This window comes from Thunnus maccoyii, chromosome 2 (assembly GCF_910596095.1).
Source record: "Thunnus maccoyii chromosome 2, fThuMac1.1, whole genome shotgun sequence".
Lineage (NCBI taxonomy): Eukaryota > Metazoa > Chordata > Actinopteri > Scombriformes > Scombridae > Thunnus > Thunnus maccoyii.
This window is the reverse complement of record NC_056534.1, coordinates 14,395,413-14,422,001: the sequence shown is the minus strand read 5'-3', so window position 1 is coordinate 14,422,001 and position 26,589 is coordinate 14,395,413. Positions and strand designations below refer to the sequence as shown.

Genomic DNA, 26,589 nt, shown 5'->3' with positions numbered 1-26,589 from the left:
CTCACGTGTGTAGATATGCAGCACTGTACGTGTACACATATACGACTTGCTACTGGTTTATATTTGTTTGTGTGTGGCCTTTATCTCACCTGTATTTCAGCCACCATGTTCTCATCAGGCTTCATGTGCACAGTGAAGGCCTCCCTCATCTCTCTCTGACCGTCATACAGGATCTCGATCTCCACAAAATGTTCCTTTTCACCTTCCTTGAACTCCACATCTAAGTCACATAGACAGTGAAGTGAGCAATAATCACAAACATGAACATCTCCAACATACTTTCATGTCAAGAGGTGCTGTGCAAGTGCCACTTAGCAGCCATTAAGCCAGGTTCTCACCCTCTGACAGCGGGTTGTAGTCTTCTCCTGAGGTTGCAGAACCGTCCTTGGTGTGCACTCGCACCACTGAGACCTTTGAGGTGTCTCCAAGACGCAAGATGGGAATCTTCACTATTGCCACATCTCCTTTCACCTGGGGTTCACGCACACTGTACTTGATCTCAGAGAAACGGATGATGGGCTCTAAAGGAGGAAGCAAAGTGGAGTAAGACACTGAGCAAAAGAGCCATGAACATTATATAAATCAGTATCAATAAATCTTATTCTCAATCATAATTTATCTGAAATTCAACAGAAATCCAAACAGAACATGGTTTATAGGAACAGGAAATAAGATAACAAAGCAAAAGATTTTTCACTTCAGAGATTTCTTGCTATCAGACAAGGTAAAATATATAGTAGTAGTAGTAGTAGTATAGTAGTTCATATTTTTATCGTGCCGGGTACAAACATGCTCCCAACTTATTAGTTCCGCGGAGTCAGTTATGGGTGAAATGCTTTGCTCAAGGGCACGCTGCCATCTTTAAGGTTATTTAAAAACATTTCTAATAATATATAATAAAGCACGTACTGTCTTTGTCATCTGAGACGGTGACCAGTGCTTCCTTCTGCTCCCCGAGAGAAGCTCCATATGGAGACTTGCTCTTTGGGGTTCCCAGGACCAGGCGGAACTCCTCGTCCTCTTCATGAATGGAGTCATCCATCAGACTTACAACACAGGGTTTCTCAGTCTCACCTGGAGAAGAATGGTTAACATTCAGAGATAAGTGCTGCAGGGTTTAGTGGACATTTAACAAATGTTAGTGGGCAAGAAGGAGGAGTGGTTGTCTCACCTGGTAGGAAAGTGATGATTGATGCATCAGTATTGGGCCTTTCACTGTAGTCCATCATCACCTGAGCAGAGCCCTGGCGGGTGTAACAGCGCACTGTGGACCTAAGGCTAATGTCTCCACTGCGGTAAACTATGGCTGTTACCTCCCCATCAGACTCATCCACCTTGTAGTTGGCATCCTTAAACTGAACCTTCGGCACTGTAAAGACAGTAATCATCTTGTTATAAGAGAGTCTCACTGCATTTGTGTGAAGCTACTGAGTACAATCTGCACTTTTTCTATAATGTTTTTTAGAGTCAGCTCGTATCAAGAATACACTGTAAAATTGTTGTAATCATGGGAATAAATAAATACTTACAGTCAGTGATGGTATCATTGATGGTGATGGTGGTCTTGCTGGGCTCCCCCAGCACAGCATTCATGGGCATCCGTAGCACAAGGTCAAAGGTCTCAGGCCCCTCCAGCTCTGGCTGACCCAGGTCATCCAGGATGGTCACCCTAAATGTCTGCATCGTCACTCCAGGGGCAAAGTCCAGGTTGCGACTAATGCCAACATAGTCGAGTCCAGCTGGCAGATAGAGAGGAAGTTAAGTTAGTAGGTGGCACTATCTGTAATACAATATCATGACTGATTGCTGATGTTTTTGTCAAACTGCTAGTCTTGCCTTCTGCGGAGACGGGATCACTCTTCCTGGAGCGAACGGTGACAGTAGCCGTCTTGGACAGGTCAGTCCCTGTCCTCCAGACCTTCACTTCAACGTAGCCTGAACTCTCATCCACGACATACTCAGGTTCCCCAAAATACAGCGAGGGCTCTGTGGGATTTTAGGATGATAGGAAATTACAATAAGTAAATTATTAAGACATGGTACAGTTTAAAAATTCCCTGAGCCCAGTACTCTCTTAATAGAAAATTAATGCCAAAGTAATTGGCAAAGCAATGTATGAAATACATTTATTAGATTTGTCATAATCGGGGTATTGTATTTTTATCTTGTCAGAACAAGAGTCTCCTCTCCAAGGATAGAACAGCAAAAGCTTTTACTGTAATCAAGTATGGACATTTGGATGTTTTTGGTTAATTTAGAGTATAGTTAGACTACATATCTTGCTGCTTTGTGATCAGGTTCAGGTACAAATAGCTTTGTAAACTCCCCCATTTTTGACTCAGCACAGGAAGAGAGCTGTCATCCCCTTATCCTGTCCTCCTTCAACCTTCCTCCCCCACTCATCTAAAGCCAGACAGCTATGTCTGAACTCAGTGCCAAAGGGTTGAGAATACACCTGAAGAATAAGGCATGTGCTTGTATGTGCACACAGAATGATGCATGAGTGAAGGGATGTTCCCAGTTTCTGATGATAGAGCAGCTGATAAATGGTGTGGGGAGGGGGGAGGCAGAGACAGAGAGGCAACCCTGCACTTTGCAAACACAGAGGGCAAGAATTCAGACCCCTGGAACACATTTTCAATTCATCTCTCTTCACTTCTGTATAAAGCGTATTTTCATCACACTCTGTCCAGCCAGTGCTCTTAGAGATCAACTGATAGAGCTGCAGATTCAGGCCCTCAGCTAAAAGGCTCTATAGATGGCGATGTTGACTGTTTGGTAGGTCCACCACTTTGGTCCAGACTGAAATATATACAACTATTGGATGGATTGCCATGAAATTTTCTACAGGCTGACTTTTCCTCTGGCGCCATCATGAGGTTGACGGTTGTGGTTTTGAGTGAAATGTCTGGATAACTATGGGATGGATTGCCAAGAATTTATACATTCATGCATAGGCGCCTGGTTATATATAAAAATGGGGGTGCAAATTTGGAAAGATACATAATTAGTGGGAGGCTCTGGGGTTTTCCCCCAGAAAAAAATTGTAATTTAAAACAAATTTCCTGCATTTCTACACTACCTAACCTCTTGGATTAAATTAAGAAACAGCCGCTTGCACTAATCTTTGATTGAGGGTGCTATGACAACCAAGAATGCATCAAGAACAGTTTATAATTGGGTGGATGAGGACAGGAAATGATTACTAGAAGAATGATTGTGTCATATTTGAAATTATATTCATAAAAACATTATGTAGCCTAAAATGTTAGTAGGTTGCAGGCTACTAGGCCATCCTCAAGGTTAAAAAAGGACAAACAATTTATATAAATGACATAGTCTTACAACACATCACCATATGATTTGTATAATTAAACCTGGCTAAACAATGTTAAACCTGAGGTTTGCTATTCTCAATATTCACAAGGCCATCTTCAAAGTCTAACAACTGCAACAAAGCACAAATAATATGAACTCACAACAACTATCCAATTCCAATCCCACACACAGGTTCTAGTGGTAGCTGTTAGCACCATTAGCTGATGTAGTTGTAATGTTACACAGGAGTGAATAATCATAACTTCAAAAGCAGATTATTTTAACCTACATTATCTCATATCACGGACTATTTTATTGCACAACTCAGAAGGTGATTTTTGCTCCTTAAGACTTAAAAGGGCCATTTTAGTTGAGGACTAGACCTTATTTCCCCTTAGAGTAAACTTGCAGCTCTCATTTACAGTGTATGAGCAAATGAGAGAATATTCATAATAATGACAGCACAGCGCAGAGCATGGAGTGATGTGTCATCATATTTAAAAATAATTTCCATCCAAAGTTGAACTAAAACTGAAACTAAAGCAGAGTATTTTGCAGAAGTCTATACAAGTTATTTCCCACCGCTGAACATTTGACTATTTATTAATTCAGACACTTTGGCGCAGTGAGGAAAAGTTCCCCTCTGTCTGTCTGTCTCTTTCTCATGATGGGTTGGACTGAACTAACTCAAAGGGTGGTCCGAAAACATCAGATTTTTTGATTACTTGTTTTTGTCAGTTGCTGAAAATAGAAAAATGATCATTGATACAGGCTACTAAGATATGATTACCTGATTGCGGGGACTGTATGGTGATACGTTTATTTTTAAAAAGACAAAAAGTGGCGTAGCAAAACCATAACTTTGCTGGGGATGCCTAGCACCACTTGCTACATTGCTCAGGCGCCTATGCATTCATGTTCCCCATAAGATGATTGTAATAATTTTGGTGATCTCATAATGTTTCATCTGTGCCATCAACAGATAAAACAATTTGTCAAATACTTTGGACTAAATACTAATGACATTCCCATTTTGTGTTAAGTGCTAATTAGCTAATGTTAGCATGCAAACACGCTAAACTAAGATGGTGAAGTCTTAGCTGAGCCAAAAAAAGAGAAAATCAGTAAAGAGAGGAATTTGCAATTTAAATGACTGATGCTTAAAATCTGGGACAACTTCACCTACTGCAAGGGAGACAATCCTGAAGGTGAAAACGCAATCACCTGTTGTAGTTTTGAAAACAACTTTATTGATAAAGACTGTAACTTGACAGAAGACCATATTCTTCTTTTTGCAAGAAAAATGAAAAGTTTAATTCATAAGCAATAAAAAGGACCCTTGCTCAATTTAGTACACACAGGGATATCACTGCTACAGCCTTACATTGATCTGATTTGACCATACGTCTTATGGCTAATTTTAGCTAACTGTAGCAAAGTTTACATAAATATTGTGGTGTAACTGACATTACTGGGACACTGCTGACTTTATGACTCTTCTCTACTTGTGGTGTAAGTGTCTGTAAAAATTTAGATACACTTGCTTTAAAACTCAAAAATACAATTAACTATTCACATATACAATGCCATTTACACAGCTGTCTACATACAGCATAAATATATAATTTTGTCTATTTAAATGATCTTGGAACGTCTTGCCTGAATGTGTAGAAGACCACGGGCTGAAACACATTATCTTTCAAGATAACGTTGCTCGCAATTATTTGTGCTTGAGCAGAAATGAGATGAGAAATCTGGTAATCTGATCTAGAAGTTAACTGATGCTGCAACAGTCAACTGATGCTGAGGGAAAGATTTCTGGCACACTTTCAATGCCTTTCAGCTTCAGAGCCAGCTATTTAGTACGAGGGGGAGTGAGAAGGGGGGGTTGCATGGGGAAATGAGTGCCAACATGGCAACCTTAAAGATCAGTGGGTGGAAGAGCCAGACAAGTACAGTAACAATAGAGGCTTGATGCTGGCAAGAGTCCAAACCACAAGTTTACTCAGGCAGGCAGATGGTTTTACACACACACACACACACACACACACACACACACACACACATATACAAACACATACACATAGACACTCTGAACCAGATTTATGGTGGGGTGTTACTTCAGGACCCACCAAGAAGTGCAACCACAAAAGAGGTTTACACTGAGGAGTCTTCTCTTGTCTCTCCGCATGTCTGGGAATGCACGCTGATTATTTATACATAAAGTTCAATTGTATTCCTGTTCCAAATTGCACGGGAGGGATGCTTACACTGTGTCACTACAACAAGCAAGTGCAGGAAATTAGCCTTGGTGAATGGTTGCAGAGATACAGGAGAAATATGAGGAAGCAGGAGGAAAATTGGTCTGGTGTTACTGGTCGCAGAGAAGAAAGAGTTTGATAGCAACTATTTGTCAAGTTTGTTAAGACATTATTTGACGGATCAAATCAAAGCAGTGACCACTTTGTGATTTATAGTTTTTAAACACTGCATGCCTTCTCAAATTAAAAACAGAAATGCAGTAAGTCTTTAACTGAAAATGGAAACATAACACTGAATACCATCAAACAGGGGGAAGGAGTAAAAACATGCCAGTAATTTGGATTCCCTGCACAATAGTCCCTCTATCTCCACCACCTGCCTTTTGGTCCCTGCAGACAAAGGGATGCCCTCTGTTTCCCCTGAGCTTCTTTGAATGCCAATGAGTTCGCCTGAGGAGCAGAGCGAAGTTTAAAGTCCTTTTATGTGTCAGACAGGCTACAGTAGTGTAACATGACATCCACTGAGGCTGCCATTCTCCCTCTTAACACCTGTCTATTGTTATCTTGTTTCTAACACAGACATAGACAGACAGAGTGTGGATGATAAATGAAGGGTGTAAACAGAGCAGTTAGGCTCATGCATGGGAAAGGTAATGGACTTGCAAAATAGAATAAAGCCGTTAACGCAAGTGGAGAATCCAGGGCTTTTGTTCTGGCGACTGTGGTTATGATACTGTCTGAGCACCTTTGGTGGATTAATAATGTGCAGATACCAAAATGGAAATGTAAAGGATCAAAGGGGAACTGAGCAACAGGATCACCTACCACTATGAGCTTCATTAGCACTGTAACTACGGCACATGATGCTGTTCTTCCTAAAAAGTCATGTCTCCATAAGTAACCTATGAATCCAAGTCAGGTGGGGAAAATAGCTTTTAAAGTGGCTCCAGAGACAAAGAGCATGAAGAAAATGGAGCTACTTACTTGCAAAAAAAGTGAAACACTGTATTTTTTGTGTTTTTTAAAAAAGCGGCCGATGGGTAAATCAACAAAAACAAACAGAACAGTAAACAAAAAAAAAGGCTGAAATCTAACATGAAAATAAGAGAGAAAATGCGTTTTGGGCTATGTGCAGGAAATTTTTGTGATATTTCTCTGTCTGCTTTTGTTGGTTTTTGTGCATCAGAAAGTTTAATCAATCTTCACATGCAAGAGGCTGCAACCAGCAAATTTTCAGCATTTTTGCTTAAAAAATGACTAAAATGATTGCTTGATTATCAAATTAGTTGCTGATTAATTTTCTGTCAATTAATAATCTATAGATCAGAATCATACTTCAAACCTACGTGACAACATTAATAATCAGCGTCACAGAAGTCAGCCAGTAAAATTGTAAATATCAATGTTCTTCTTTGACATTGGGTGAATTAATGATTAATTAATGATGTAATCCAATTAGAAATTACTTCATTGATCACTTGCCTGGACTGATTGGCACCTTTATAGCCTACTACATCTGTGTCTGCTGCGGTGAGAAAAGTGACCAAACCCTGTGATTGAACTCCATTAATATTGTTGATAACTCAGTTTCACTGGTTACGAACTGCTTCACTCACCATCATCACTGTCTGCCAAGATGGTGACCTTGGCAGTTGGGAAGTTGGCGCCCAGTTGGCCTCCCATGGGCATGCTGAGACTGACATTGAAGCTCTCTTCCTCCTCGTACAGGGAGTCATCGATGATGATGATGCGACAGAGTTTCTCACGCTCATCCTTGTCAAAGCGCAGCACGCTGGTGTGGTCCTCAGGTCGGGTGATGTAATCAGAGTAGGACAGGACGGTGCTGGGTATGGTGCCGGTGGCCGTGGCTGAGGAATTATGGGATTAGAGAAGGGACTTGAGTGAAAACTTCACTGATCCTTGTTGGGGTGCTAGCAGCATGAAGCAATAGGATTCAGCAAATGAAATGTAAACAATTATAGATACACAATCATAATGTTATAATAATAGAATATTTTAAAATAATCCAAATAAAATAAAGGCAATAACTAATGTTATGTTGAAATAATAAAGTATACTTATACAGTACATTGTAAAAACACCTCTGACAGTTTCAGTGTTTTAAGATGACTAAAATATGGAAGTCCAGGAAAAAAAGTTCCTACATTCATCCTACTTATTACCTTTTAATTGCCATAAAACTTCATATTTAACCCTGAAATTAATTACAGGGTTGTATCACCTTGCTGAGTGTAACAGACAACCATGAGTTCCTGGCTGGCATCTCCTGAGCGGCGGACTGGCACCAACAGCTCCCCGACATCCTCCTCAATTTTGAATTCTGCTTGAGGAATGAACACGGTCGACTCTATTGTGGAAGAGAAACAAAGACGATGAGTATCATGCATAACAAAAAATCAATATTCAAATATCAGATATATCAGATATTACCATCTCCGGGGTCCACTATCTCCACTATTGCAGTGTCGGGAAACTCCAGCACAGCCATGACTGGGTCTGACAGCTGTATCTCAAACGTCTCTGAAGTCTCAAACTCCTGGTCTGTGAAGATCTTCACCCTCCAGGTAGCTGTGGTCTGGCCGGGGTTGAACTGGACCTGCTTTTGGGCTTTACCTCGGAAGTCTTTGTCTTTCTCAGCTGTGCCATCCTTGGTGGCAATACCTAAAAGAAAGGGATTTTTGAGAGTACTTTTTTTTTTACACCTGTGCCTCTCCAGAGCTTCAGTATCCAAGTATTCAAACAATGCACGTCAGGATTTACATACAGGTATGGTGGATGGCTTCTGTCTGATGTCAAAAAATATTTCCAAACAGATTGCTTGGGTTTATACAAGGTTAAAATCTGCATCTGTGATGTTATTTAAAGCCGTGTTTGTTCCTCTATGTCTCTCATGCATCTTCAAAGACAGAAGCACACATGGCACCATATGTTGTTATAAATCTGTAGCTGTGTCTGATGCAGCTAAACAGACCAGCATGTTGACATTTCCTTTTGACCTATACTACAAAAGGTTATATATACTCTCAATCAGACCTCTTTCACAGACAAGACAGGAAATGGAGTGCCGTTCAAACAAGAAAACAAAAGATTTGTGCCATTTAGGACAATACTAGGTTCATGTTCATGTTCATGTGGTGTTTTCTTCATTTTAATTACAGGGGTGCACTGAGGAAATCCTTAAAGCCTCAAACAGCCTGAAAGCAATCTGCATAGATCATAAATGAGAGGGTTATGTTTAGGTTTTATAGCTGGTCTGGCCTTTGAAATGGCTTTGCAATAAGAGAATACAGTCTTAGGGAGCAGTTAACGTGGTAATAATTCTTTGTTAAAATGTCAGTGTAATAAGGGCATGTTGTCTAGTGTCCTTATCTATCATATCATATCTTTTTTTTGTGACAGGTAACATAAATGCTATGGAAATATTCTGATCCTCCCTCAAATGGGAAAAAAGGGCAAAAAAAGAAACAAAAAATGATGTCAAAAAATGGATCTTTGTCCAACAACTATATGACTTAAACCAAATACCCTAAACTTAATCCATAAATATATAATGTCATGTATAAATCTGTAAATGGATTTATTAGTCATTAAGTTAAAAAAACATACAGTTAATGCATTAATTTCAAAATGAAACACATGTACATATCATGAGCTTAACAAATGACTGTCAACACTTACTGATGAAGGAGGTTTCCCCCAGGTATCCTCTGCGCTTGAGTGTCACCTCAAGGAATTTGGCGTCTTCGTCCACTAAGTAATATTCCCTCTCCAGAGAGATCCAGGCCCAGTTGAGCCTAAATGGCTGAGGCTTTAGTTTGTTTCCGCCTAAAGGAAGAAAACAAAAAAAGCTTAATTCACCAACACTTTATTGAAAAGATGCCTCCGCTGTACACTACCATAAGGAAACAATCTATTTTGCTCATGTTAGGAGCTACTGAGGCATTAACTGCAATCCTCTCTTGGCTTAAGGATAAAAGAAATTGAAGGGGCATTTTCATTTTGTAAGGGTAACGTGATAACTTAATACGAGAGCTTCCCTTAAACTTCACTTCACTGGGCCTCAAGAGGAGTTTCCTTACTTTTTATTTTCCCTGATTCTCATTTGCTTTCCATCTCTCCTAACAACTTTGTCTTAAATTGTGCTTTTCATTATCTTTTTAGTCCGAGTTCAGATTCTCAAACCTTAGTCGGGCACATACAAATATAGATATGCATGGTCTGCTTATGGAAAAATTCTGTCATAGTTTTTTTTCTTTAATGAGCTGGCCTCTTGTGAAGCTGTCTCACCCTATCATGCCCACACTCTGTCGCTCTCCCTCTCAAACAAGGTAAAGTGTAAGTGTGAGCGGGGCAGAGAGAGCAGCGAGGCTTCTTTTTGTTCCATTAGTCACCTCAAAGGGTGACTGCAAAGACAGACTTGTGGTTTTGTCAAGTAAATACCCTGTTCTCAAACTTAATTCTATATCCTACCACATCCTGTGACAAAATCTGCAGGATATTCAGTACATATTATCAATTAATCATTTGCTTTGAGCCTGCAACACTTTATGACCTTGATATAACAACCTCTTTTTCATCCGTGAGAGAGGCAGTGCTCATAAAACACACATCTGAACAAAACGCTTGAGAGGAATAATCTGAAAACCATTGATCCACAAACTATATGCCCAATCCTGTCCTTAATCCATACTATCTCATGACTCATGTAATCCCTCAAACAAAAGCTGTCAACTCTCTTATGGTCACTGACTTGATACTGGCTGCTTCACAGATATTTAAGGTTATGGGTTCTGCTGCATAATCTGAATGTTTTTTTTACAACAGCGCCCTAATGTCTCATCCATTAGTGAGACGAGCCTGGTGACCTGCAACGTTTGATGTGAAATGGGTCATGGTCAGTGGATTCTTTGGATCAGGGAGGTTAGAGAGGGTTGTCTCTCTTTAGTCCTGCACTGCTGGTCATGCTGACAGCGGCCCTGTTGACCTAACTCTGCTTAAGAACTCTGCTTAGAGGAGTAAGGGAACTTTATTCGGTCAGTTATATGAAGAAACACTTCGCAGTTTGATATGACAGGCATTATTTAATATTTGGGATGATACTTGTCTGAGAAAGTATAAATGTATTGGTATTTATACTCTCTGAACTGGACTGTACCTGCAATGGAGCGTGAAAAAAAAGCAAACTGTGCACAGAGAACAATGCAAGGAGCTTCTGCTTGTCCACACAATAAACCAGCATTGAGCTCAGTTTTGCCTCAGTGAGGAAGAAAGAGGCTGTGGTCTTTATGCTATGTGACCAGGGAGAATGAAAACACTGGGGGGTTGAGTGTGGGTATTCAGGATGGGAAGGGGGCCACTTCCTCAAACACACATGTCAACACCTAAGCCAAACCAGGCTGAGTCACAACAGGGACAAACCACCCTCGCTAAAAGGCTGAAGAAGTGTGTTCAGATGGGCCTGATAGCAACAATTGGACAATGACAGTGCTGCATTATATCTCATGGCACTAATTACCTGGAAAATGTGGTGATGGGATGGGTAGTTCCTAATGGGGTAACGGGATAGTTCTTAATTACCACCTATCCCTTCTAACATCTACCACACAAAGACAGACACATGCATGAAGCCCACCCTGGTTAATGATGGGAGACATGGAGCAGCAGAGCAAAGTGGGCACAGCTACCCTCAACCATGCTCCATGCTCAGGTTTCCAACAGTCATGGCTAAAAATACAGGAAACATGTATCATGTCTGTTTTTGCTCGCCCCAAATTCTCCAAAGGTTGATAGAGAACATGCATTTAGAAAACATAAAGTATGTATTTGTTGTATTCTGTGCAGAAGCTGTGCAGTAACTGTATTTTTCTAAATGCAAAAACTTATGACTTTTGCTCAGTCTGCACTGCTTCATGAGTCATGAATGGATAATATGAGGAACCTAAGAGGGGATCAAATCCTCATATCCACTGGAAAACTCCTTGTTCTAGCCTGATGTAAGTTAATAAAACAGAAAGTCTTTGACCAACTTCAATCATCAGATTGTTTTCTGTGCTAGAGAGAGTGTGTCCTGGCAGCCGGCCCTATTTGGAGCTGATACGAGGAGAAGCTTAGCCAGTGGCTATCATCAAGGATTATCAAATGAACACGGCCAAGACAAAAAGTTGCCTCTGTTTTGGCATCAAGCAATCAGGCAGCTTTAGGTTACTGCATCTCTACAAGGAGAAATCCAATTTTTTTTGCCTTTATACATTAGTTGAAGGTGCAAAGAGACAGGAAACAGTGGTAGAGAGAGAGGTATGACACGCAACAAAGGTCTGCAGCTGAAATTGAACTGCGAACTTTGCAGTTATGTGGTATGCATGCAAAATGTTGCAACATTTTAAGTGTGGAGAATGATAAGATGTCAGACTAGACTCATATCTTCTACCCCTCAGTAGTTAAAAGTTCAGCTCCTGACTTGAGCAATGGCCACAACAGAAAAGCTGAACAGTGACTGATTGGAAAAAAGAGCTGATGAAATGTGTCGCCTTTCCATGTCTGTCACAGAGCTACTTGATACGTACATGTTACATAGGTGTAACATGACATGTGTGGAATGACGTAAGGGGACTGCATGTCTTACCATCATGGCCATCATAAGGCAACATTTGAGTGCTTCTAAGTTTGGGTGTAATTTATTTGCAATTAAATCTGTATTTGGTCATTGACAGTGCTGCGATCAAACATGAAATCTTTTTTTTTCTCCATTAAAAGGAAAATAATCTAACCAGGGTTGAATTAATGTGTTTATCTGAGTGACATCTTTCTTTTTCTGTCTCCTTAATGACGCTGTGTGGTCAACAGGTGCTTTTCTTTTGCTGTACAAGCAGTGAGGGGGGGTGGAGGTACTTTTGTCCTGTCATTGTCTTTCAAATCTTTGTCTCACATATGTCATTTTCCCAGCTCTTTTTCCTCAGCCATTCCCATGCATCTCACCCATGCACAAGTCACAGAATCACTAAAGCTCACATAGAAAACAAGCAGTACAGTTTTCTGGCATTGCTCAGGAGCATCAAAGCAGATCTTTCTCTCTCTGTCCCACGAAACCTTCCTTCCCGCCAGACTCCCAGATTATGCGGAGGAGAGTGACAGCTGTACTCCTCAAACCTCCTCCCCCTCCATGCTCCCCTTCCTCCCTGTGTCGGCTTTGTTCGCTCAGGGGATGAACAACTGAGAGGGACAGCAGGCCACAGTCTGGGTGGGCCAGATCTGCCACCATGGCTTGCCTCCCTGCTTGCCTCCACATTGTTCACACCAGCGTAGGAGAAGGGAATCTCCCTTTCTCCGACTTTTTTTTGTACATGCTGTCAGACACTGAGGCTGAAGCTGGCATGAGTCTACGCAAATCAAGAAATTATCAAGATGCCAGACTTCCCAGTAGGGTTTTCAGCAACTAGAGCAAACAGACAGAACACTTTAGAAAGAGATCAGAATAGTTTAACTTTACTTAAAATAAATAATAATGAACTACAGTAAAGATCGGTGAGAAAAATAGTTGCAAAAATAGAAGGCAAAACAGGTGCTCTGACATGATTGATGGTCTAATTTATTGCAATTTTTATGACACACATGTTATATTAGACCTGCTATCAAATCCAATACACATGGTATAGCTGCCTGGCTCAGCTCACATTTCCATTAGCTTTTAAACTGACAATCATCATAATTTCTGCTGGGATGAAAAGTTTTATAGGCTGCACATATTTCTAAATGTCCCTGTTAGCAGCCATTTAATAAATTAAGTCTGGCATGATTGATGCTAAGCACTGACATGGGCAAGGAATGAATATTAAAGAAGTACGCTAATGTTTCCCTGTTTTAGGAGTTGAGTGAGACCAACTGGATGCCTTCCAGACCTTCATTACAAGCTGCTTGAATTCCTTTAGTGCAGTAAATCACAATCTGGCAAGCTACATACTGGCACATGAGGGAATCTGGGTAATTTATTTAAAGCAAAGTAATCTATGTCGACAAAATTCTGAATTTATATAATATGGCAAAATTACTCAGCGGAAAAACGTACAGTACAGTGATGCTGATATTTAAAGTGTCTACCATCCTGCTCCAGCAAAGCAACGTCCAACATAAACCGGACATTACGGCTTTAGATTTCCCCCGCACCTGCATCGTTTGACGTCACATTCTTCATCAGCTCATATTTACACTGCCTGCAGTGCTGCCATGCACCATACATAGATGCATTGGGGTAGTGGGTCAGGCAGGAGATGTCATTTGAAAGGAAGGTCAATAAGAGGCTTTGACACTCACCAGCATGATGCAATGAAGAGCAACCTTCTAAGAATATCCTCGTCAAGTGACAAGCGTCGCCATTATTGCATTTCCTCATTAATCATCCTGTTGATATAAATACTGGGAAGGTTCCAGTCAGCTATGCTTGGTATTTAAATCTCAGAGTATTTTAGATTTAGAGTATGGCCTATTTAATCACTGAGATGTCAAAAGAGATTAAGATTCTTTATTTCTTGCCTTTTATTTTGATTCCTTTAAATTTTAACAAGTAGAGAAAGACATTTTTAAAATAGTGAAAGCTTATCTTAGCTTCCTCTCTGTGTTCCAAGGAATTCGTGCGAGGAATGCTGCATGATTAAATGTATTAATAACTCTAATCATACCTTCCGGACAGCGGCAGTATGTGCTGTAAATCGACACATTATAGTGGCTGCTTCGAGACAGAGAGGTGATCTCTGCAGGATGTTGCAAATCATAATTTGACAGGGCCTGAGAGCCACATCCTCTTTGACCCTTTGCTTGCCACATGCTTGTCATGTTGACACAGACGCTTACTACACTTCGGATAAATCTAATAACATAACAAAAGTGGAACCGAGAGTCTAAACCGTGCTGTGTAGGATGATGAATAGGGATGCGAGAGAGGCAGACATAAACAAAGATAATAGAGATTTTCATGAACATTGCACCAGATGTCAAGTCATGTAGCTTACTCAAGAGTTAGAAACAAAAAAAGGAAAGGACAGGGAAAGGAGTGAGGGTAACTCAATGACAGTGTGGCTAGGGGCAGCAACAGCTTTGCCATATGAGAGCAGATAAGAATAACCGCTGTAGCCATACATCATAACTCCCCTCCCCAGCAGCCGTCCAACCACTATAAATCAAGCCTCAAGAAAAAAAGAATGAAAAGAGAAACAGCAACAGAGAATGAGGTGATATGAGCTATTCTGTGAAATGGATAAGAGAAATAAACTTTTGAGGAAATAAAATGTGAAGAAATGAAGACAAGGTGAAAGATGAACACGCCGAAGAAAAATAATAGTGATACCCTGAAGGGGTTTTAGAGGCGGGGAGGGAGGGGGAGTGAGAACAGAGCGGGGTGTGGTGGAGGGGCGACTGAGAGGCCTCAGCTTCTTCTCGTCACAGGGGGCCCCGACTGTGGCACCATTAGTCAGTAAATCTCCCGGTGACTGTTGACACGGGTGTCATGTAAGATCGCAAAACACAGTTAGGAAGTAGAGGTGTAACATGGTCGTGTCAGTCGGCACACAGTCCTACTGTTCAGGAAAGTACACCCACTGTAGCTCGAATAAACATGTGCACATTTTCAAGCTTTTTTTCATTCATTTTCCTTTTCTCTTTTGGCTCGGTGTCATTGCACTCTCTGGGGAAGTGCCTTTCCCGAACCTTCGCAGTGGAAGTCTGCGGGTTATCGGGCTATCTGAGATTGGGTTGGATTTCTGCAGAGCTGGGAATGGGGTGACGGAGGGCTTTGAAAGGGGATCCCCCTGGAGCCTTCCCTCTCACGTACACACCTGTCTGCTTGGGATACCACTTCACTTCCAGGCCCTGCTCTGTCTGTGGCCCTGGAGTCTGGAGTCTCCAAGGAAGTGCATTCCTGTCCCGGCTCTGAATGATCACATAACACTCAACCCACCGGGGTCTATGATCCCTCTCCAGAGCTGGAAGAGTATATTGTTGCTATTGGAGAAGCACAGAGACCAATTCAACTTATCTGAATGTAAAGGCTCTGTTCTCTCTTTCTTCTCATCTGTTAATCAGTGGAGTTTGATTAGTAGTGCAGTGAAATTCAAGACTATCTTGAAGACCAGTTACACTCCAAGTTCTCAAGATCTAACATACACATATTACCATAGTTCTAGGTCTAGAAAACAAACAGAAATCTACAGACGTCTGAACGCGTCTGACAGTAAAGGTTTCTTCTCTTAGCCTGTGGCACACTGGATCCATGTCTGGGGGACAAGGATATATGTGAGCTATGTATCCACTTGTAAAAACAAGTATTTATTGCCCCAATGTCCCACACTTTGAATGGCTGTAGGGAGTTTCTGACCTGGTCACTTGCATGCAGGTTATTGGTTTTCCAATAGAAATTCCCAGCAGACAGACAGAATGACCCAGGCTGAACTACAGTTTGTGTTTGAGGTCAGTGGAGCACCACAACTAAAGTTAAGTTAGTTCTTCCAACTACTTTGTAAGAATTCATTAGCTAAAATAAGGAGGTAGACGATTACACTTAAGAATAATCTAATAAGATTATTCAATAAATTAGATAAATTAGATTAAATGACAAATTTTAAATCACAGTCATCAAATAAAGATAACACAACAACACCCACATTTAAGGATGAAACCCCCCCCACAACTGTTCAGCCCATTAATCACCATCCCTTCACTTCTCCCTGCAGCTCTCACACTAAAGCTGTTTGATTTTAGAGATAAGGGTGTTTCTGGGTCATCGGATCATCAGGAGCCACATGCTGTATTTAAAGTTCTTAAAGGACAGGTTCACAGTTTTTCAAGTCTGTAATAACACATTAGTCAGGTGCCCAAATGAACACAGAAGCAGGTTTTTCTTGCTGTAATCATTCCTCCTGTTCATACTGGCCATTAGAAGATGTCCTCCAAATGATGGAGGGACAAAATCCACAGTCCTTGTTTTGAGCAAAAATGTATTTAAAATGTATCTGAAGATAAATTGAGGCTTCAGCCATCTGAGTTACTCAAATTAAGTGGATATTTTCCACAGTTACAGTATTTTTATTAAAAAAAAATCCCTCTTTGTGTCCTGTTCAGATGCAGTGGAAGGATTGTAACAAAAAGAGGGAATTTGGCACTAAAAAACTTTAACTTAAAAAGATTTTGACTTGATTTGACAAATTTGGACAACTGAAGGTTCATATTAACTTCAAGTAAACTTTTAAATACATTTTTGCACAGACGGAGGACTGTGGAAGTGCATTATGAAGGGATCTTCTAAGGGCTAGCATGAACAGGAGGAATGATTGCAGCAAGAAAAATGTGTCAGTGTTCATTTAGGCACCTGACTGTTGTTTTAGGTCATACATAAATTGTGAACCTATCTTTTAAGAAAATATGAAATGCTTCTACAATTCTCCCCTGGATCTTAAGCAGTGCTCAAATCAGCATTTGGTTAAGATTTCCCTGCTCAGATAACGCAGAATTTGTTGCAGTGCATGATACTATAATTTCAATATATTGAAAAATGTGTTTTATGAATTAAAAGTTCCATACATGTTATAGATCTTATTCTCTGTTTGCCTATTTATGTAAAAATGTATCTGATGTTTCTGTTTGGGGTATTTCAGCCTTGACTGATTTATGAAGCTGCAACACACTTCTGAAAAGAGGTGAGAATCTAGAAAGACCGCTTGATGTGTCAAGTCTGACTTGATAGAGCTGCACTAACGCTCCTCAAAGAGTCTGGAATTTAACCGCTGACCAGTAGGTCCACACTGAGACTCCCAGCATGAACCTGAATGTCCACTCCTGACCTCTTAGTAAGACACACTTGTTACACAATTACGACAGTCACACTTCAGCTGTGCCTGGCCACACACATGCTGTTGCTGCTTCACATACAGCAGATTGAGATCTTTATGTATCCTCAGACACATACACACACTTGCAGAAACATACATGGCATAGGTATAACAAACTGTCAAACGGTATGTCAAACTGTAACACCATCCCATTAGTATCTATTAATGATTTGGACCTTGTATATCTGTGTGTGTGTGTGAGTATGTCCTTGTATTCTTGGCCCACTTGCGAGGAAGCTTCAGTGCAGTGCATGTAGTGGCAGGTACCTTTTAAAAGCTGCTAAGACCCTCAAGCAGCTGTCCATATCAGTGCATCTGAGGGGTATTTCCTAACTCGGGGTCACACTCAAGCTGTTTTAACAAAAGCACTTACTTAGCTAAATAGTTTAGGAGTAGGAAACACAGAAATTACAATAAATGTAAAGAAAGAAATCATTAATCTGTATCTACTGTAGGTTGTCTACCACCCATTTAGCCATTGTGGTCAGTTTTTATTTAGGATTAATAAATTCTAGCTTACATTTTTGTCTCCATCTCTACCTATCAGATCAATTTTTTCATTGAGTTTGATTAATGGTGACAGAAAACACACTGGTCAGCAAGATCCCAATGAAGCAATGGAGAAATAGCCAAAGAATGATCCACTATACAGATTACAAATTCAATCTCTTTGATTTCACTTTTTAAAATGATGAAAAATGATGTTGCAACTAACAGAGACCAGCATCAGTGGATAATCTTGGGTGCAAATCTCTACTAACCCAGAGTTTTGTTTCCCACACAAACAGCTCACCTGCTTAGATTTATAAGCAGATAAGCTGACCATCAGTGTGCTCCCCACCTGCATGTCCCTACATGTCCAGGAGAACGCTTCACATTCACAGGTTGGCTCATCTCGCTTTTATCTGTTATTTGATCTTCTTTCGGATGTGTCTGTGTATTTATTTGTGTGTGTGTGGGGGCGTGCATACGTAGGTACACAGTGGTGTGTATGTGCAGGTGAGCGTATGTTCATATCCATGATGTGTTTTTATGTGTGTATGCTATTAATTACATGTATGTTATGGTGTGAGCTGAAGGCGGCCATGTCTGTGCCCTTTATATGTGAACCGTGGTTATGCAGAAACATGGTTTTGTTTTATGTCCCAGCCTGCACCACTGCACCTGGCTCAGCTGAGTCAGCTGGAGTGAGAAACAAAGTGGCAAAGCAAACAGAAAAAGCACTGTTGAGCTAATTGAAGCCCTTGTGTTCCTTTCCTGTGGTTAAACCTCCACTTAAAGACAGAAGTGTCAACTGGCTTTGCTTCAAGCAGACGGATAGGTTGGTAAAGAAACATAATAACAATATTGGTACACAGCATAGAGTAATAATAGCCATGTTATCTATTTCAATCAGTGTAAGAGCTACTGACCCTCATTAAAAGTAAATTATCACCTACTTCACTTACAGTCTGGGGGAAGAGTTAATTAGTGGGCTTTCAGTCAAGGCTAATATGAGGCTTCACTTTACTGATATAAGATAAGTGATTTGGCAAAATTACACATCCTCGTCATCCTACCTTCTCAATGGCCCTGACAGTTGTATTATCACTAACATGGCCCTCAATCCAGCATAATGATAGTCCAAACTTTCCCTGCTGCATCAATTGCATTTCTAAATCTTGTTTTTTTGTTTTATAGATTATGCTTAAATAGCAAAGGCCACCTGTTGCATTGTAGTGACTTGCATTTGCTATATTTGTAATGCTGTTCAAGTGACGCTACAGTGTTAGAGGTGACAAGCCACAAAATAAATCTGGATCACTGTTACTCATCGTCATGTCTGTACCATGCATATGTGGACAAGAACATGTACGCCGATATTTCAAGATGACCACAAGATTATCGTGTTCGACATGTAACCTGTGGATATTAATGAGATTTTAAAAGTGAGGGTCATATTATATGACAGAGGACTAAAAGGAAATATAATATTCAATAAATACACAGAGTTACTGATATTCAAAGATGATGACGACTTGTAAAACAGAAAATAGAAAGTACAAAACAGAATACTTTCATTTGAGTCCCATCTGCAAATACTATTGAATTGGTAATGTAGAAATTCTCATTATTCTTACAATTATAATGGTCACAAAATAGTATTTCTTAACATTTTTCACAAGTTTTTCTCACAATTTACTCACTTGAAGGCAATGATTTTTTTTTCATGAGACAGATTCCAAGAAGAAAGTATGAACAGAATACCCTTTCATGCATACCTTTACAGATTTCACACTGTCACTTCAAACACACGATTAAAGAGGACATTTGAAAGCTCTGCAAAGTACCCTGAAGGAAGGGAAGCTATTGTTCATTAACAATAAAGTTTAGAGCATGAGGTAGATCCAGGTCTTTCACTTTTACCAACCCACAGTCAGTGTTTGGCTTAAGTCCCCTTTGACCCCTGTCCTTTAAACCTGCCACCCTTTCCAGTGGGGCGAAAAGAGATGGCGGCTCTATACTGGGTGTCAGTCATGGCCAACTGCCTTAAGTCTTTGTGATGCAAACACTTGGGAGACTGACAGAAAACAGGAAGTTTCAATTTTAGGAAGCCATTAAAAGACAGATAAAGTCTGTGGAAAGCCTTTGGGCAAATGATTCCTCAGTAATGGGCCCCAGTTTGGTGTCAGTGCGTACAAGTATAAAATATTAAAGAATTCCTACCATTGTCTTCAACTGTGAAGTAGAAGATATCACTTGTGGCATTGCTTCCATCCAACAAAACGTAACAGATCTTCATGTCATTGATGTCAGCTGTTGGTATGACAGATATAGAGATGCATACATAGCGTTAGCTGAAAACGTTAGGTAAGGTAACTGTAAAGACTTGCCTGCTTTTACAAGGTTTTAGTTACAGACTCTTGGCTGCAAATAAAGTCATATGAGCCACAGAGGAGATGTGTTTCGAAGCATTCAGGATTGTTTTAAGCAATGTCCAAATATTATGTATTACAAAAATATAATCTACAGTTATTATGATGATGAAGCTGAATACTATTATTATTATTAGTTTCCATATTAGTACAATTATTGTTAGTATTATTGATGTTTATTATAAGATTATAGAATTGGTTATTATTTTGTGTAAACAGGTATGGAATCTTAATTATTTTTACATATAATTTCAAGTTCTTAACCTATTTTATTCAACTATATATATATAGGATATGAATATAGGGCTATGTCATTTTTTCATGTATGATAATATCACTACATATGACTATTACACAATAAACTTCATAGCAGTAAAAATGTTTTTTTGATACTTGGGGTAAGTGAACCAACATTGACATATTATCACCTGATAAAGCTGATATTGCTAATGTGTTAGCCAGCAGTTGTCTATTTACACATCCAGCAATTACAGAGCAACATTAACATTCATCTGGAGTTTTGGTTATAACAACCTGACGAATGTAAGTCCAGTATTCATTCATTGGTGTAGGCCAGGTAGTGTATAGTGGGTTTGTGAGAGCTTTTTCTTTAAAAACAGCTGCTTGCTGTTGTTGGAAATACGGTTGATATGAGCGAAGAGACTAAACCAAAACAGTGAAGTTGTGAGCCATGAAACCAAAACAATGAGCTGAAAATTGCTAAAAATGCTCTGAAAAGCTAGTAATTCTGTACAAGTGGCTGCTTTCACATCACACAGGCATTTAATCCATTGTTAATATAAAAATAATGATTAGTGTTAAAAATCTGTTAAGCGACTGAATGAGGTGACATTAGCTTACCTTGAGTGAAGGTCTTGATGCTGTCATTGCCCAGGGCGGTGTTTATGATGAAGCCATGCAGAGGAGCCTCAGACACAGTGTACTTCAGGACCTTCTGGGGACTGTCACGGTCCTCTGATCGAAGGGCCTTGCTGGTGATCAGGAAGCCCAGGTGGCCTGTTTGGAGGACCTTCAGTGAGGCAGCAGCCTTGTTAACCACAATCTGGGGCACACCGTTGTCCACTGTGTTGATGTGAATGGTCATCATCTGGGGCTTGCGTGTCTCATACACAGTGTCAGGAAAGACGTAAAAGTCAGTGTGAGTGCCATCTGTGACAGTGAAGGAGAAGCTGTCTTCGTTGGTCTCAGTGCCATCATGCTTATAGCTGACAAGGTTCTCATTCAGGTCCTGCTTGGTAAAGGTTGTGATTGGTTGGGTGTTGTTGAAAAGCAGCTGCCCGTGCACTGGCACCTGGGTGACTATGAAACGCAATTGGTTGTCTGGGGTGTCCCGATCTTCAGCTGTCAACTCAAATGGTGTGATGAGCTTGGTTTCACCCTCTTCCACAACCAGTTTGTTTATAGTCAAGACAGGTTTCTTATTGTCTACATCAGTGATGGACACTCTGAAGGTACGGAAGACAGGATTGTAACCATCTGTCACCTCAAACTCAAAGCTATCCATTTTCATCTCATCATCAGAGGTGTGGATGTAGTAGATTTTGTTGCCAGCAAGCTGCAGTTGGGTGAAGGTTGAAATGGGAACACCTGGGTGGTCAGTGCTCTCTAAATGACCTCTGCTAGGGGCACGTGTGATGCTGAAGCTGAGGAACTCATCAGGGCTATTGATGTCGGTGGTGCTGAGTAGGTCAGTGGTAAGAGTTACTTTCCCTCCTTCCTTGAGGGTCACACCTTTGTTGATAACATCTGGGAAGACCATGTCAATACTTCCGATGTTGATGTAAAAGTAACGGTCAATGAGAGGATTGATACCGTCTGTGACATCAAACTTCAGCAAGTCTCGGATTCCCTCTTGGCCAGTGTGTACATACTGGATGAGCTGTTTGTCAATTTCGTCCTGCGTAAAGTTCATTCCTAGTGTGATATTACCTAAAACATCACCAAACTTGCTGATACGTTGGAGGTAGCCTTGGCCTGGGCCATAACGCACAACATATGTTAGCTCTTTGTCTTCAGAGTCAAGATCTGTGGCCTTCAAAACCCTGTTGCTGATGACTTTTGTCTCTCCAATCTCGACATCAAGACCATCGTTTATAGTCATTCTTGGTGTCTCATCATCAACAGGAATAACCATGATGAGAACAGTTTTTTCCACCTTGTGTTTCCCATCTGACAGCCTTATTTCAAAGCTGTCCTCTTTGGTCTCTGAATCATCATGCTCATAGACAATGTTGGATGCCTCTTTGATCTGTTCCAAGTTGAACTTGTCTACTGGGATGGTGCCAGTGCTGAGCTGCTGAACAATTGTGCCATGTTTAGGGTTTTTGATGATCTCAAAGTGCAGTTCATCCCCAGGGATGTCAGCATCAACTGCATTCAGGATTGGTGTGTCGATGACCAGACTCATGCCCTCCATTACTACAAACTCGCGGATGAAAATCTCAGGCTTCTCATCATTGGCTGGAATGATGACTATGGGGAGGAAGTGGCGTTCAGAGAAGTTAATACCATCTGAGCATCGGAAGGTGAAACGATCTTCCACAGGTTCAACACCTTTGTGGATGCTTTGGACATAGTAGATATGACCAAGGGTGATGTCTTTAATGCTAAATGCAGTGATGGCTGTCCCTGCCCTGGATTTCTCAGACCCTGCAGCTGGGGAGATGTTCTCCACATAACCAGATGTTGGTTGGACGATGATGGTGCACAGGATATCGTCATTGTCGGTGTCAATATCCTCAGCTTGGATGTGGTCCAGAGTAATGACATTCTTCTCCCCTTCCACTACAACAAACTGCTCTCCGACACTGACAATAGGTGGAATGCTGTCAACAGGAAGGATGGTGACGTGAACTGTTACACCTTGGACCTTGTTGCCGCCAACGACCCACTGATCCGACAAATCAGACAGAGTAAGGTTGAAAGAGTCATGTTCTTTGACTGGTCCGATTTCGCCAGATGTGTGAGCATACACTACCGCCCCATTAATGATGTCCTCCTGGGTGAATCTCTCAGTGGGAGCACCATTAACCAGAATTTCACCCAGCTTGGGAGGCTCCTCCACAATGAAAGTGAGCATGAGGTCATCTGTATCTTCATCACGACCCTGAATGACATTGGTTGTAATCTCTGTGGCTCCATTCTCCAGGACATCGATGGATGCTCCGAGCAGGCCAGCTGGGAGCATAATCGTGGGGGACTCATCATCAACAGGCTCAATGGTGATCTTAATGGTGATGGGCACCTCATGGAAACCGTCACTGACCTCAAGCTTGATGGCATCATTGAGGGATTCCTCTCCACTATGGATGTAATTTAGGCGGCCATTTGCAATGTCTTCAAGTATGAAAGTTTCGCCGTTTGACATGTCAATTCCCAAATACTGCAGCTGCCCATACTGAGGAATCTGGGTCACAGTGAAGACGATATTTTCATCTTCTGTATCGGTGTCTGTGGCATGCAGTTCTTTCCTAGTGATGATATATGTACTTCTTTCCATAACAGTGAACCCTGTGTTGGTGATAAGTGGTGGTTTGTTGTCAACTGGCTGTAGGAAAATGGTGAATAGTCCATCTGCTATGTTACCAGCAGTGTCTTCTACAATGAATGTGAACTGAGCCACTTTTGGTGTGATGCCCAGCTCCTGGTCTGGAGGCTTGTAAGCTATTTTGTGGTGATTAACTTGGGCCTGTGTGAACTCTGTAATTACACTGTCAGGGCTGTCAGTCAATACAATTTCACCTAAGGGGACTGGGTTGTTCTCATCGGTGTCAGTTGGAGTCTTAGTGATGGTATACTTCAGGTCCCTGTCATCTGAATCTAGATCAGTATAACACAAAAATTTCTTCTTGAAGTGTGTCAGCTCATACTCCTGGACCGTCATGTGGAGGGTGGTGCCTGGGAAAAGCTCTGGGGGGAGGTCATCCACAGGATGGATTTTGATAGTGAATATGTGTTCTCCTGATTGATTAGGAGGGTCATTATCATCTTGGACCCGGAACACAAACTGATCAATCACAGTGGTGGTGCTGTGAGAGCCGATGTGGCGATAGAACAGCTTTCCATCAAGAATATCCTGTTGAAACCATTCGGTCACCACCTGCTCAAACATCTCATCTGTCTCGCTGAACTTCCAGAGAGAGGGGTCAGAGGGAGGCTCCACTTGCCTTAGCAGAAGCTCTCCTACAGTTGAGTAGGGTGCCTCCAAGATAAACTTAATGGTGGAGTCTTCTGAATCGATATCTGTGGCACTCAGAATGAAGGGAGAGATCTGCATAACTTCATTCTTGAACAGCACCAGACCGGTGTTAGCATTAATAATAGGGGGCTCATCATCAGTGGGAGCAATAGTGATGGGAAACAAAAACTCAACTTCATTCTTGCCGTCAGTCATTCTAAAAATAATGTTGTCACTGTAGGTATCACTGCCGTCATGCTGGTACACCACAATACCGGCATCTAGATCTGCAGGTGTAAAGAATTTCCTGCGAGCGCCTAGCACGGTCAGGTCTCCATGCTTTAAGCCATCAACAACGGTGATTCTCACATCTTCTAGGTTATCTTCATCACTAATCTCTAAATTCTGGGAGCTGGAGAGAGCTCTGGACTGCCCTTCAAACAATAGCTGCCCTGTATTTTTAGTCGCTACAGGAGCCAAGGTATTCATAGGCTTCACCACAATCATAAAGGCAAATGGATCAGAAACAGCACCATCAGTGTCTACAATTTCAAACTCTAGCTGAAAAATCCTCTCTACTTCTGAGTCCTCTGAGGGCGGCTTATAAGCTATTTTTAGATCTTTGATGTCTCTCTGATAGAAGGAGGTGATGGGCAGGTTCTGGTCATCTGTGCTGATAATATAGCCCTGCTGAGGGCTAAGCGGTGAAGTTATGTTGAAGATTAAATCATCTGGGTCAGATTCAACATCTTCAGAAGCCAGCATGTCACTTGTAATAGCTGTCATCACAAACTGATCAACCTCCATCATCATCATGGCTACAAAGCTGGGTTTAGGAGCAGTATTTTCTGTACCTTCTCTGATTCTAACCATCATTTGGAAATGCTCTTGCATTATAGTGTTGCCTTCATTATCTTGCAGCTCTACCATCATTGGAATATAGTCTCTGTTTGGTGAATTGGTTTTAGCTGTGTGCTTGTAGCGAATGCCCTGTTTCACAAACTCATCACAGTCAACCATTTGGCCATTGGTGGGGTTATTCAAAAGAATGCCATACCTGGGAAGACCTCCGGCGCCGACCAGAGTGGTGATCTTACACTTTGTCACACCATCCTCAAAGGAAAACTCCAGACTCTTTTTGTCAATAGGGTTGCTGTCACCATTGAGCTTTTCTACATTAAGGGGCATATTCCTGGTGAGGATCTCAAGCTGCTGGAAAACCACCTCCACTTCCATCATGAAGGGGATGATAACTGTGTCTGTCTGGGAGTCATAACGAAGCTGCAGCTTCACTCGATCCTTGCTGGGGCTCCGCGATCCAAAATGAGTGTATTTCACTTCATCTGGTCCAAATGAACAGGGGAACTTTTTAGGGGTCAGCATCCCTGGTTTCTGGGCCAGTGGGTCATTGTCCAGAACTGTGATGTGGCAGCGGTCACCAGGCTGCACCTCTGTTACCAGGTCATTCACAGGGTCCAGAAATACTGACCTCCCAAAAGGTACCCTGATCCCATTGTTAGCAATGATAATGTTGTCTTCATTAGGTCCAGATCTGTGATGGTAGAGGTGAGCTGGGTCAAATGGCTCTGCATCTACTGAGGCAAAACTGAAGCTGAGAGCAAATGTAACAAGGAGGCATCTCAAAAGTGCTCCCTTTTTACAGAGTTCTGAATTTTGCAGACAACCAGCCATGTCCACTGCTAGTTGCCTTGCAATTTTCTTTTTTTTACAAGTCAGCAGTAGCAGGCAGATTCCTCTCCCAAGTGGAGAAAAAGCATCAAAAAATAAACTTCTCTGTGGTAATTTGGGCCTTGGGGTCTGTCCTCTGTGTCTCTCTGTTTCTATGTGGCCACACAGACACACAAGTGTAGTGAATGCTGCAGGGCTGTGCAGGTAATAATGAAACAGTAGACAGTGACAGGCGCTGGCTCCTCCTTCTGTCAGTGCAAGGAGGGAGCCTCCTGCCCCCATGGCTAATTTAAGACAGACCATTGGACAAGACT

General features: G+C 41.3%; 1 protein-coding gene across 3 annotated transcripts in view; it reads right to left on the bottom strand.

The window, feature by feature from the left end:
• The window catches only part of frem3 (Fras1 related extracellular matrix 3), a 32,710-nt gene extending 6,393 nt beyond the window's left edge, over positions 1-26,317 (bottom strand). For all 3 annotated transcript variants that reach the window (XM_042436625.1, XM_042436605.1, XM_042436615.1), the window contains exons 1-12: positions 21,250-26,317; positions 20,180-20,269; positions 9,279-9,425; positions 8,031-8,261; positions 7,822-7,947; positions 7,196-7,447; positions 1,837-1,986; positions 1,530-1,739; positions 1,172-1,369; positions 910-1,074; positions 339-521; positions 90-220 (exon numbers count right to left, since the gene is read on the bottom strand). In XM_042436625.1, the coding sequence (XP_042292559.1) occupies positions 90-220; positions 339-521; positions 910-1,074; positions 1,172-1,369; positions 1,530-1,739; positions 1,837-1,986; positions 7,196-7,447; positions 7,822-7,947; positions 8,031-8,261; positions 9,279-9,425; positions 20,180-20,269; positions 21,250-26,278 (6,912 nt within the window). In that variant the 5' untranslated portion in view covers positions 26,279-26,317. The remainder of the gene's footprint in view (positions 1-89; positions 221-338; positions 522-909; positions 1,075-1,171; positions 1,370-1,529; positions 1,740-1,836; positions 1,987-7,195; positions 7,448-7,821; positions 7,948-8,030; positions 8,262-9,278; positions 9,426-20,179; positions 20,270-21,249) is intronic.
• Positions 26,318-26,589: the final 272 nt, after the last annotated feature.